The sequence below is a fragment of the Hemiscyllium ocellatum genome, chromosome 24, assembly GCF_020745735.1.
Source record: "Hemiscyllium ocellatum isolate sHemOce1 chromosome 24, sHemOce1.pat.X.cur, whole genome shotgun sequence".
Taxonomy (NCBI): Eukaryota; Metazoa; Chordata; class Chondrichthyes; order Orectolobiformes; family Hemiscylliidae; genus Hemiscyllium; species Hemiscyllium ocellatum.
In genome coordinates, this window is record NC_083424.1 from 21,169,052 (window position 1) to 21,182,372 (window position 13,321).

Genomic DNA, 13,321 nt, shown 5'->3' on the forward strand with positions numbered 1-13,321 from the left:
AGCCTATTTTCTAAAGAACTGTATTCCTTTGCTCCCTGCCCATTCATGTATCTGTCTTTCATCTGCTATCATTCCTGCCCCTACCACCTTCGCTGGCAACGTGTTCCAGGCCCTCACCACCCTCTGTGTAAAGAACTTTCCACACATATCTCCCCTAAACCTTTCCCCTCTCACTTTGAACCCCGTGACCCTTTGTAATTGAGTCCCCCACTTTGGGTAACAGCTTCTTGCTATCCACCCTGTCAATACCTCTCATGATTTTGTAGCCCTCAATCAGGTACCTCCTCAACCTCTATCTTTGTAATGAAAATAATCCTAATCTAATACACCTCTCCTCCATAACAGGCAATATTCTGGTGAACCTCCTGTGCACCCTCTCCACATCCTTTTGGTAAAGTGGCGACCAGAACTGTATGCAGTATTCCAAATGCGGTCGAACCAAAATCATATACAACCTACCAACTCTTTTACTCAATACCCCATGCAAGGAAGGAAAGCATGCCCTAAGCTTTCTTGACCACTTTACTGATCTACGTTGCCACCATCAGGGAACAATGGACCTGAACACCCAGATCTCTCTGTAAGTCAATGTTCCCCAGGACATTTCCATTTACTGTATCGTTTGCTCTTGAATTGGATCTTCCAGAATGCATCACCTCACACTTGGCTGGATTGAACTCCACCTGCCATTTCTCTGCCCATCTCTCCCAGCTATCTATACTCTGATGTATTCTCTGACAGTCCCCTTCACTATCTGCTACTCCACCAATTTGGTGTCCTCTGCAAGCTTGCTAATCAGGCAACCGATACCTTATTCTAAATCATACAAATCACAAACTACAGTGGTCCCAGCACGGATCCCTGTGGGAACACCACTGGTCACAGGTCTCCATTTTGAGAAACTCCCTTCCACTACTACTGTCTATATCCTGTTGCCCAGCCAGTTCTCTATCCATCCAGCTAGAACACCTTCGACCCCATGCAACTTCACCTTCCCCCATCAACCAACTTTGTCACCTCCTTAAAAAATTCTATTAGGTTTGTAAGACATGACCTTCCCCACACAAAATCATGCTGCCTATCACTGATAAGCCCATTTTCTTCCAAATAGGAATAGATCCTATCCTTCAGTATCTTCTCCAGCAGCTTCCCTACCACTGACATCAGGCTCACTGGTCTATAATTACCTGGAGCACCCTGCTACCCTTCTTAAACAAGGGGACAACATTATCAATTCTCCAGTCCTCCGTGACTTCACACCTATTCAAGCATGCTGCAAAGATATCTGTTAAAGTCCCAGCTATTTCCTCTCTCGCTTCCCTCAGTAACCTAGGTAGATCCTTTCAGAACCTTAATGGCTTTTAGAATACCCAAAACATCCTCCCTCCTTATGCTGACTTGACCTAGAGTAAGATTTATCCCTAACCTCAACATCTGTCATTTCCCTCTCTTCGGTGAATACTGATGCAAAATACTTGTTAAGAATCGCAACCATTTTCTCTGACTCTGTGCATAACTTTCCTCCTTTGTCCTTGATTGGGCCAATCCTTTCTCTAGTTACTCTCTTGATCGTTATACATGAAAAAAAGGCTTTGGTATTTTCCTTAACCTGTTTGTTCAAGATATCACATGACCCCTTTTAGCCCTCTTAATTCTTATTTCAGATTAGTATCAAATCTCCTGCCCAGAACATCGGTGCTCCTCCAGTTTAAGTGCAACTTATCTTCCTGTACAGGTCCCACCTTCCCCAGAAGATACTCCAATTATCTACGTATCTGAAGCCCTCCCTCCTGCCCAGTCCTTTAGCCACATGTTTAGCTGCACTTGCTCCCTGTTCCTTGCCTCACTAGCACGTAGCACCAGTATTAGATTAGATTCCCTACAGTGTGGAAACAGGCCCTTCAGCCCAACCAGTTCACACTGACCCTCCGAAGAGTAACCCACCCAGACCCATTTCCCTCTGACTAATACACCTAACACTATGGGCAATTTAGCATGGCCAATTTACCTGACCTGCACATCTTTGGACTGTGGGAGGAAACCGGAGCACCCAGATGAAACCCACGCAGAATGTGCAAACTCTACAAAGACAGTCGCCTGAGGCTGGAAACGAACCTGGGACCCTGGTGCTATGAGACAGCAGTGCTAACCACTGAGCTATCGTGCCCTACTCTGCTCGTCCTGCTTTTAAGCTTCCAACCTAACTCCCTGAAATCACTTTTTGGATCCTCACTCCTTTTCCTAGCTATGTCATTGGTGCCAATGTGCACCCTGCTGCTCACCCTCCCCCTTCAGAATCTTGTAGACTCAATCAGAGCCATTCCAGACTCTGGCACCTGGGAGGCAACAGACCTTCCAGGAGACCCATCTGCGATCAAAGAATCTCCTGCTCATTCCTCTAACTATTGAGTCTCCTACCACTAGCGCTTTTCTATTTTCCCTCCTCCCCTTCTGAGCCACAGAACCAAGCTCAGTGCCAGAGATCTGGCCACTATGGCTTTCCCCTAGTAGGTCATTCCCCCCTGCCCTCCTCCCCACCCCGCAAATATATCCAAAACAGTATATTTATTATTGAGGGGAATGGCCTCAGGCGATCCGTGCACCATCTGCCTGTTCCTTTCCAATGGTATGGTAAAGCATACATGGAAAGGGAGTTATGTGGGAAGTGGATTTGTCCAAGGTGAGGAGGACCCTGACTTCAAGGGAGGCTGGGCAGGGTATGACCATAGCAGTCATGGTATCGTCAAATACTGGTGTCACGGGGGTTGAGATGAGGGGGCTGAGCAGGTACAAGTCATGTACACATTTTGGATGGGGACCTTGAGAAGCCAATGGAGTTTATGGGAAGGCCTATCAGGATAGAGACTTGGATGTGTTTAGCCTTACTGACACCTTCCATTGTGCTGGAAATTGAAAATGCTGTCAGCATAGAGGGCGATCCACAGTACAGACTGTGTGACTGTGAAGGCAGCCATTGTGCTCGCTCAGTTACATTCAAATACCATACAGCACACATCAAAGTGGTCTGAACAGGTATCCTTCTCTTTTTACCCTCCACTACATCGATGTGTATTCCCTGGTTCTGCAGGGAGCCTGCTCAGCATGGGAAGCTGTTGGTCCTAGAGGTTTGCCTGAGTGAGCCTGGGGGCACTTTGTGTTTGGACGGGCAAGACATGCTGAAGTTTTCTTGCCATTTGCACGTTTACCCTGTGGAGGGTTGGAAGGAGGGCAGGTGGTGATGATGGGAGGGGGTTTGTGTGGAGATTTGGGAGGAGGTACAGCTGGGTGAAGGCATGGACACCTCTGGAGTCTCTTGAGTGGCTTATTGTTCTCTCCCCTGCTGCTATGGGCAGCACCACATACATGTACTTGCCCATTGTACTGTAGGCTCTGCTACTGACACAGACTTCACTGTACCCATGTACAACAGTGTTTATTTTTAAATGCACAGTGTAAATTTTAAAGCTGAGGTATCCTTAAGTCTTGATGTGGATTACAATTGGGTAGGGAATCCTGGGAAATCTAAGTTTCTTTTCTTCGTGTTCCAAATTGTGTCCAGTGATCCATCAATTAAACAGCTTAAAAATTGCCTGAGAAGGACCAATTATGACGAAGTTTTAATGTTCTGAATCAGAGGTGGGTAAGATGCACTGTTAATATTTTTGAATAATTTGCCCAGCGGGACCCAGTAGGATTATTTTCTGCTAGCTCTGTTCCCCTGGTTACATTAGATGCCTTCCACAGCCAACAGAAAATTTCTGTTTTATCTCTTAACCATCTGCAATAAATGACAACAAAAATAATTGGTGCCTCAATGACTAAACAGATACATCACAAAAGCAAGTGGCGCACAATAAGCCTTGGAAGAATTCTAACAATAAAATGATTGGTTTATATTTGTTATCTGACACATTATTAGTGAGAAGCAGATTAGATGGAAGGCTGTATTCTGAAGGGGATGGGTAATGTGGTGGATTGCACAGTCAGTTTGCATTTGTGGGACTTGAATTTAAAACCAGTTCAGAAAGGTGAAATGAACTGTCCTACAAAAGAAGTTTGTTCTCATCCAGTCCAGACCTGTCAGAATATATTGAGAAGTTAGTCTAGACCCTACCTTTTCCTTATTTTAAAGGTAAATGTCAGGTGTTGTGTTCCAGGTGCAATTTGATTGATCACTCGACACGATGTTAAGCAAAACACAGTTTATTCAAACACTATAGTTAAATACAACAAAAGAAAGAGGAACTTGGAATAGCAACTCTATTGGAAAACTTAACAGAAAAGTAGATTATTTTAATACTAAATCAATACAACAACATCCCATAAACATGCCCTTGACAAGAAAGGCAAATTCAGAAAACAGATTGTCTCACATATGACTCCCCTGGCAGGCAGAGAATCTCCAGCTTTTAGTTATAACCAAGAGAGGAACAAAAAATAGCTTCCATCTCTTCAAAACTCCAACAGCAACTGCAGTTGAAAATTAAAAATCACTGGTTCTGTTGGTGGGAGCTTGACCACACCCATTCAGTTTGCTTCTATTGTTTCAGCTTTCTATTTTAAAAAAACAACCAAGACTTCATAAGTTGTTTATCTTCTCATAGATTGCTTTCCATCTGTCCCCTGACCTTTCTGTAAAAGAAACCAAGACAAAACACACCTCATAAAGCCATAACATCGTCACACTAATGAACCACCAGTATGCCTGCAATTTCATGGAGGAAGGCATAGAATAGTCAGTGGAACAATGTCACAGGGCATGCTGTTCCAAAGATGGCTCTCAGATCTAATTTTCCAGGACACTGGATGAGAACTTTACTCTGTCTCTAACCTGCTGAACTTTACGTAGGATCCGAACGCTGCAGGCCTAAACTTCCCAATTATTGACGCCACTCGTTTTTATAAGTACAAATGTTTTTGTGAAATATATGTAACAATATATAGATATGTAACAATGTTGAATCTCTTTGTTCCAAGAAGGAATATTCGCACCGACCATTTATTATTGCCATTACTCACAGTTAGTCGACTTTCTGACTTTAAAAGGACAGATCAATTTAAGCACTTCCTTGCCAGGAGAATAATAAATTGACTATTTAAATGATATAATAATGCTATCATTATAAATCAGTTTATCATCCAGTTCATTATAAGCTGCATTAATGAGGATACCTATTGTTTTGTTTTTGTTCAAGTAAATATTAGTCAAGGTTATCTCTTTCAAGTTTGCAGGGTAGTGAAAGTAAATTGACAGTGTTCATTTCGGGAAAAGTTGGAAATATTGTCAACAAGATTAAAAATTAGTAATGAGGAAAACAAGAGAGGTCACATGGAACCTTTTACCTGAAAGACAGTAGGGTTGTAGACTGGGGTTACTGTGGTGGACTGGTAGTGTTTCTACCCATGAGCCAGGTTCCAGACTGACTTGCTCCAGAGGTTTGTAATAATATTGCTGAACAAATTAGTTATAAAAGAGCTAGGATTGTAGACTGAATTAGGGGAGGCCACTAAAGTATTTATGTATTACCTTTCATAATTTCAGGATCTCCAAAAGCCCTTTGCATAGAATGAGGTACTTTGAATGTATTCACTCATGTAGTGCAGAGGAAAATTGCAAAACAACATAGGATTGATCATTGAGACAATATGGCACAGAAACACATCAGTCAGCCATGTCGTCATTTAAACTGAACTCCAACCTCCTCCCATATTTCCTCATCTCAATCCATCATCTTAATTTATCAAAAGGGGAGCTGTCGAAAAGGAAAGGAAAATGGATCCTTTTTGAGCTTATCAGTCTTTTTGTGATTTTAAAATGTTTTGGCTTAAAAATTCTAGAGGGTTTTCTCAATCTCCTGTCATAGCATTGACAGGTAAAGGGTGTAACCATCAGAAAAAGACTGAAGTTCTTTTGTGCCACAGTTAAGGTAGAACCCTGTGGGATTTATCTGAAGTGTATAAGTTAGACTATCTTATCTTTATGATCAAGGAGAATGATAAATATTGATCATGCTATCACATAAAGGAATACGCAATGATCTCATTCATGTTATGGTTGTTGGTATGTTCGCCAAGCTGGGAAGTTGATTTACAGACACTTCTTCCCCTGTCCAGGTGAAGTCTTCAGTACTTTGGAGCCTCCTGTGAAGCGCTGCCGTACTGTGTCTTCTGGAATTTATTTGGTCCCGTTCTTGCTACCTCCGGTTCCCGGTTCTGGTTGTTTGTTGTGACAGTTGGTTTTGTGATGTGACAGTCTTGTCAGCATCAACAGTTAAAATAGGCTGGAGCAGTGCGGCTTGTGAGCCAGATCTGAACAACTTGTCTTTGTTCAATCTAAGTCCTCGCTGTGCCATTACTGTGTTCCAACTGTATTCTAAACCCTACCAATGTTGATTCAGCTTAGTTCACTATGTCTTAAGCATTTTTGTGAATTTATGTCAAGGCTGAACTTTCTACTAGCCAGTCAATTTAAATCTGAAAATAGCTGTCATAATGCTTTCCATTTTAATTGGTACATGTACAGACAGTTTCCTATTTCCATTCCTTTTTTTTAATGGCTGTGTAATTCAATAATTATGGTTTGAAACCCAACAGAATGGTACATTTCAAGCAGTAATTATTAAATTTCATTAAATTCTTCTGTTCTTTATTTTAATTAAATTGTTGACCTAAGAAGTAATTAACGGCTAAATTTAGTTGAGTTTAATTAATTTTATAAGCTGGTATGTTGACAAATATCAAACAGACAAATATTGATCAGTAAGAATCTTGCTGCGGAACAAATTTCTCTTTCCCTGTTTCCCTGAATAGCAAGGAATGATAAGCTTCCCTAAAGAAATACTATTTCAAAAGTTGTTACCATCAGCAAGGATACTTGCAGGAGTACCACATTAAAATTGTCCAAGTTAGTATATTTGTCAGCACTCCTCTCAGCAAAGTAAAAAAATTGGCACATAGAGTCATAGTCATAGAGGTGTTCAGCATGGAAACAGACCCTTTGGTCCAATCTGTCCATGCCGACCAGATATCCCAACCCAATCTAGTCCCACCTACCAGCACCCGGCTCATATCCCAATGAAAGTTTCGATAACTATTAAAAAAGAGCAGACGACCCGAAATTATCTTTTTCTTAAATTCATCCATCTGAACGTTATAGTCCTGTAATGTCCTGCAAGTTACCTGCTATCTGCACTGCACTACTATTATATTAGTGGAGAATTAAATAAAACTAAAGTACATTGATTTCAGTCTTCATTGAGTAGAAGCCTGAAAGCTCAGATAAAGGAGATACAGACAACTAAGAACTTTGTGCAAACAGGGAGAGAATGCTGGAGAAACTCAGCAGGTCTGGCAGCATCTTTGGACAGAGAAAGAAACAACAGTTAATGTTTTGAGTTCTGCATGACTTCTTCACATAATGCTGCCAGACCTGCTGAGTTTCTAAGTATTTTCAGTGTTTGTTTCAGATTTCCTGTGTATGCAGCATTTTGGTTTTAAGGATTTCACGTCTTGGCTCGGGCCACATTTGTCTTGACACATGCCCATGTGTGTGCTCATAAAGGAATTTAAAAGTTCTTTCAGCTGGTAGACATGTTTTGTGTACACTAACAATACAGCACCACAAGTGACAAGCCTTGAGCAGTCACACCTTGATTACAGGCAGCGTGGGCAGGATGTGTGGAGCAGTGACTTGTTCTCACCATTGGAGAAAGAATATATGATCATGGAGCAAATGGAATCCGAGGTGATAACAGAGAGAAAAGCTGCTAGACTTGCTGGTACTAACAGTTCTTTTCACAAACTGTTGTTTAGGTTTTGACCTGTGCGAGGTGGGGCAAGAGGAAGTGGTGTTGAAGACGGGCAAACAGGCAAACAGAAAAACCATGCACTTTGCTCTCCAGTCTTTGCTTGCTTTGTTTGGTGAGTTTTGAAACACATTTTTGAACTGAATTACAATGCATGAAAGGCATATGCTGTGAACTGTTAAGTATTGGTCGAGATCAATACAGTACAAGCCAGCTAAATCTGAGGCATGTGGAGTTTTCAGTGATCCCTATTGTTTAAGCTTATCAGCTGCTTACAAGGAGTTATTGCCCATTTTCACAGTAATATCTCCTCTCATTTTGACTTCACACCATGCAACAATTTTACCTGACATTGAGTTTTCTAAAGTAGGTAAAAGGAAGTGCAAGATCCTCATCTAATTAGCATTAAGACCAAAAGCCCAAATATATGAGGAGTGTAAACTCTCTGCACATATCCTATCTCAATCCCAAACAGGCCAAGGAACTTGAGCTTGTATAACAGCAATTCCAAGAAAAATAAATACTTTGGTACAAATGATTTGGAAATATCTGTGGAGAAGATGTAGGGAATTTGGATTTAGAAGATTAAACCTACGAGAAATAGTAAGAAAGAGCTGGGTCAGTGGACTAACTGGACTTTGTGTTCATTCTGCAATGTTCCAAAACAATACCACACAAAAGATTCTGATGATTTCTGCCCCCTTAACAAAAACAAAACAAATTCTGCTATGTTCAGAATATCTGATGGATGCTTTCAACTATTGACTCAGTTGATAACATTCTTGACTCTGAATCGAAGGTTGAGCATTCAAGCCTGAATCCTAGATTGAGCAATCTGTGCCAACTATCAAGTGCAGTCCTGGTGGAGTGCTGCACTGTCGGAGACACTGCCATTTTCACTAAATTTTATGAAGATCTCAGCACTAGTCCCAGTGTTCAGATAAACTAATAAAAATCCACAAGGAAGAATTAATCTGATCATTGTGTGTGAAACTATCAATCCGTTATTTTGAATACAGCAAAGAATATTGCACTACATGACAATCAGAATAATTCTCCCAATCATTTTACACCTTTCGAAAAGCAGGAAATCCTCTTTCTACCTGGACCAACATTTCTCCCTCAATCACCATGAGGAAACATATATATTATCTGGCCATTGATTAGGTTGCTGGTTCGTTGACTGATTTATTGTATGTTAAATGCTTTAAGATGTTCCTTTCTTTTTAAAGAAAAACACAACCTGACATCTGCAACCTGACAGCTTAGTGGGCAAACATATTTTAGTGATATAGTTTTATCAGTGGGCTTGTGAAAAACAACTGCAATCTCTGTGGATATATCTGCATCTGTTCATTATTCAGTAATTTGGCAAAAAGTTGTGTGGATATCATTTGATCAGTGTTGCTGTGATGCCTTCAACAGTTCAGGAAGTCTGGGTTTAATATGAAGAATTGACACTAAAGCTATATTTTGGCGGGTGGCTGTTAGTTGTATTGCTCTAACCAGACAAAGCATCAGAGCAGCTTTGGAAGAAAAGGGCAGCAAGTTGAATTCTTCAATTAACATTGCTCCACCTCTCGCTTTGAAATTAGCACTTTTTATTCAATTAACGGAGGTCGTGCTGATATGGATTATTGACTAGCATTTAGTAAGGTTATCTGTTGGGGTTGCAATAGAAGCCTTGAATTAATGGTGTCGAAAAGTTTTTACAAGATCATGATTCATAATGTAAATTTTTTGTTTAAGTGTCACTTGACCTTTTAACAGAGACTATCTTGCAGATGCAATATTGGTTTTAATAGAATTAAACCAGCAAAATTGATTCATAATTGTAATCTCCGGAAGACCGTGCACAAATGGAAGGATCTTATTTATTTATTTTATGTAATTGTTCATAATGTGATTTTGGTAAATGACAGAAACAGGTTGAAGAGAGGGCTGCACAGTAGGTTCTATGAACTGCAGGTTTGTATTGTGTATAGTTCATTCAGTTCAGAAACCAGCTCTTAAATAAATTAAACAAGAAGGTGTCTACATAATTAGATGGGATGACGTTGCACATTGTGAATTATATTTGAAGTGTGTTCTTGGATGTCCAATAGAAATATTATAAATTATCTTGACACGCTGTTTATTAATGTGTGAGGCGACTCCTGACCCCTGTTTTGATTATAGATTTACTTATCCTTTGTTTGTTTTTTGTCATTTTCCACGCTTTTCTTAGTGTTCCCTCCATCTCTGCCAGAGGCACAGTGAAGCAGCTGTCAGCAGATGTGCACTTGCTGCTGATGTGTAAATGAGACAGGCAGAACACGGGATGCTACTTTCCAATGTCTTTTTACCCCCTTTATTTGAAATGTTTTGCAGTACTTCATCTTTGTCTGATGGTTCTCGACAGATTGAGCATTCAATATGAGACAAAGTTGTAAATGCTGAACTTTGATTGGCCAAATAAACAATCATTTGTGGAGGACATTTCCTATTCTGATGTTTAAATACATAAGCATCAGAATATTTTAAAATCCATGGAACACATGTTTAGATAAACAGGATGGCTTCTGTGAGATGCATTCTGTGATAAATGTTGCAATTTATTGGTATGCTATGGCCAGACAACACTTTTGGTTCCAAAATTATGCTCTTAATAAACTCTGCTGGGAATGGCTCATAGCCAGGATATAGCGAGTCCGCAGCACTGCATGCAGTTTTAAAGGATCAGAGCATCTTATAAACTAGCTTAAACTCCACAACAGCTTCTGGGACACCCAGCAGTTTGTACAATCATATTGTTCTCTCAAGTTACTGCTACTAGTCAATGACATGAGATGAAACCGTTTGCTTGCCGAGTCAACTAACACAACAATTGCACTGTTATGGCTTCTTTAAAATGAAAAAAAATGCCCCAACCCACTTCACAGAGATAGAGGGGGGAAAAGAATGGGTGACGAGCTAAAGAAGGAGATATTTGACAAGCATCCCACCATATTACCGTATTTTCAAGAGAGTCCGAAAGGAGGCGGGAAAGCTGGTAGGGCAGGGAGATCCTGAGATGGGAAGTCTCAGGGAATGGAGCCGAGATAATTGAAAGCACATTTACAAATGCAGGGGCTGTGGAAAGTGGGGTCAGGGTGGATACGTAAGGAGGCAAGGAAATCCTTGCAAATCTGTATTCCCATGAATTTGTAATTCGCAATGTTTCACTCTGTTCCAGATTCCACAGAACTGCCCAAACGACTCAGTCTCGACAGCTCCTCATCCCTGGAGTCTCTGTCCTCCTCTCAGTCAGTTTCCAATCCAACGGGACAGCTAAACCCACCATTTTCTCCCACTTACGGAGAGTCCATGGCTTCAGACGCCATTTCTGTCTACAGCCTCAGTTCCATCGCCTCCTCCATGAGCTTCGCTTCGAAGACTGACGTAACTGGTGAAGGAATGCTGCAAAGGGGCCGACAGGACTATGAAAGACCCAAGAACATTTACCCACACAAGGCCGCCATGCTACGTAGTAGGTCTTCTCCACAGGCAAGTAACACAAGCCGAGATGATGAGGAGTACGATGGATTCTCCATTATTAGCAGTGAGCCATTAAGTGTCTACACTGACACGGTCAGTGTATCCGCCTCACCCAACAAAGAAAGGACTACAGAACAGGTGGAACACTGCCATAATTTTGAGGACAGCCACACATTCAAAGGCAATGCCAGTGCTTCCAGTTCCCCTGTCAAAATAACGCTCATTCCGAGTCCAAACTCACCATTTCAGAAGGTGGAGTCCAGAAATAAACTTCCAAGTTCGGACACGGGAGAATCAGATCAGTCCAGCACAGAAACAGATAGCACGGTTAAATCCCAGGAGGATAAGGTGACTAAACTTAATCCTCAGGAGCTGGCACAGAAGATTTTGGAGGAGACTCAAAGCCACTTGCTTGCTGTTGAGAAATTGTATCAAAGTGGTGGACCAGCAAGCAAAACCAGTTCAGCTGAAGTGGACCATGGTATAACAGGGCATCACGGTTCTTCAGCTTTTAAATCTTCAGATACAAGTGCGTTCAGTAGACCACAGAATGGCACCGGGCAGAAAAAGCAGTCTTCTCCAATAACCACAAAACCAAAGCCTCCAACACGGAGCTCATCACTGCAGAAGGTGAACTCAGGAAGCAACACTCCTACCAGTGACATCATTGAAGTAGGTCAGTCAGCAGGGGACTGCTACTCTAAAGGGAGCGAGAGCAGGCAGACCACAGCAACATCTTCACCTGTCGGGGATTTGCGCCGGTCCCCCGGGTCTTCACGCCAGTCTCCAGGTTCTTTGCGCCAGTCCCCCGGGTCTTCGCGCCAGTCCCCTGGTTCTTCGTCTGACCAATCACCAATCAAGATCAAATACCCCAGCTCCCCTTACAGTGCTCACATCTCCAGGTCTCCAAGCTCAGGTCACCAGTCTCCAGCTGGGAGTAACCCATCTCCTGCCCTTTCATACTCATCGGCAGGCTCAGCACGCTCGAGCCCCGCTGATATCCCCGATCTGAGCAAATTGAAAATGACTGCCATTGACGAGAAGGTCAAGGCTGTCCACAACCTCAAAACCTTTTGGACTAGTGCGACACAGCCTTCATCCAGACCTGTTCGAGCTCTGCGTTCCAACCCTGCTCTTATAGGCTCCAAAGCTGATGCTCTAAGTTATTTGAATCTTTCACCAGCCAGACGCGGCAAGAAGGAAGGAAAGGAGGATAAACTTGAACTTAAGGAGTTTTCCAAGCTCCCGTACACAGACAAGAAAGCCCAAAATGGGCGAGGTGGTTACCAGGAGACCAGCAAACCAGCAGATACTATGCAGCCACCAAGTATCACTCAGAGAGAAGCACGTCCACTGAGATTCCCATCTGGGAATGGTTATAAATTTCTGTCTCCGAGAAAATTCTTTCCCACCTCAAAGTGCTGAAATGATCCCCAACCAGTCAGAAGAAGTTTTCGATTGCCCACTTGACATTGTGGGACTAGCATGTGTAAGCCAGTTGTGTTGGACATGCGCTGTTTGTAAACAGACCCTGTGTGTTGCGTGAACAGTGCTAAAGTTTTTATACTGTTAAATGAAAAAAAAGTGAAAAAAAAACTACTGTGTAAAAATGTCATATTTTTATTGAATCCAGAAGTGGCATTTTGCCCTGTTTCTTAGTCATTTAATGGTTGATAACAATTTATAAATGTCAAAAATCAAATTGGAATGTCAGTCTGCAATCAGAAGTATTTGTTGCAAAAAGAAAATAAACTAGGCTTGTCAGTTTTAGGTCACGCCCAATTTTTATTGTAAGTGATTTTAAAAAAAAGTATTATGTTCAGCAAATTTTTGATGACCCACATGCTGTCATCTTGCAGTAGCAATGGTAAGCAATTTAATTCCTATTCTGATCAGAAAGCCTGCTCTGAAGGCTGCACCTTGCACTCCATATTATGACTTGAGAATTCTTCCAACTATTGATACAGCTGCATTTCACCAGCCTCTCCTCTACTCCCACA

At 41.7% G+C, this 13,321-nt stretch overlaps 1 protein-coding gene across 5 annotated transcripts in view; it reads left to right on the forward strand.

Moving 5' to 3' along the window:
* The window catches only part of ttc28 (tetratricopeptide repeat domain 28), a 751,433-nt gene extending 738,342 nt beyond the window's left edge, over positions 1-13,091 (forward strand). For all 5 annotated transcript variants that reach the window (XM_060843565.1, XM_060843568.1, XM_060843566.1 and 2 more), the window contains 2 exons: positions 7,813-7,920; positions 11,020-13,091. In XM_060843565.1, the coding sequence (XP_060699548.1) occupies positions 7,813-7,920; positions 11,020-12,746 (1,835 nt within the window). In that variant the 3' untranslated portion in view covers positions 12,747-13,091. The remainder of the gene's footprint in view (positions 1-7,812; positions 7,921-11,019) is intronic.
* The last annotated feature ends 230 nt before the right edge of the window (positions 13,092-13,321 follow it).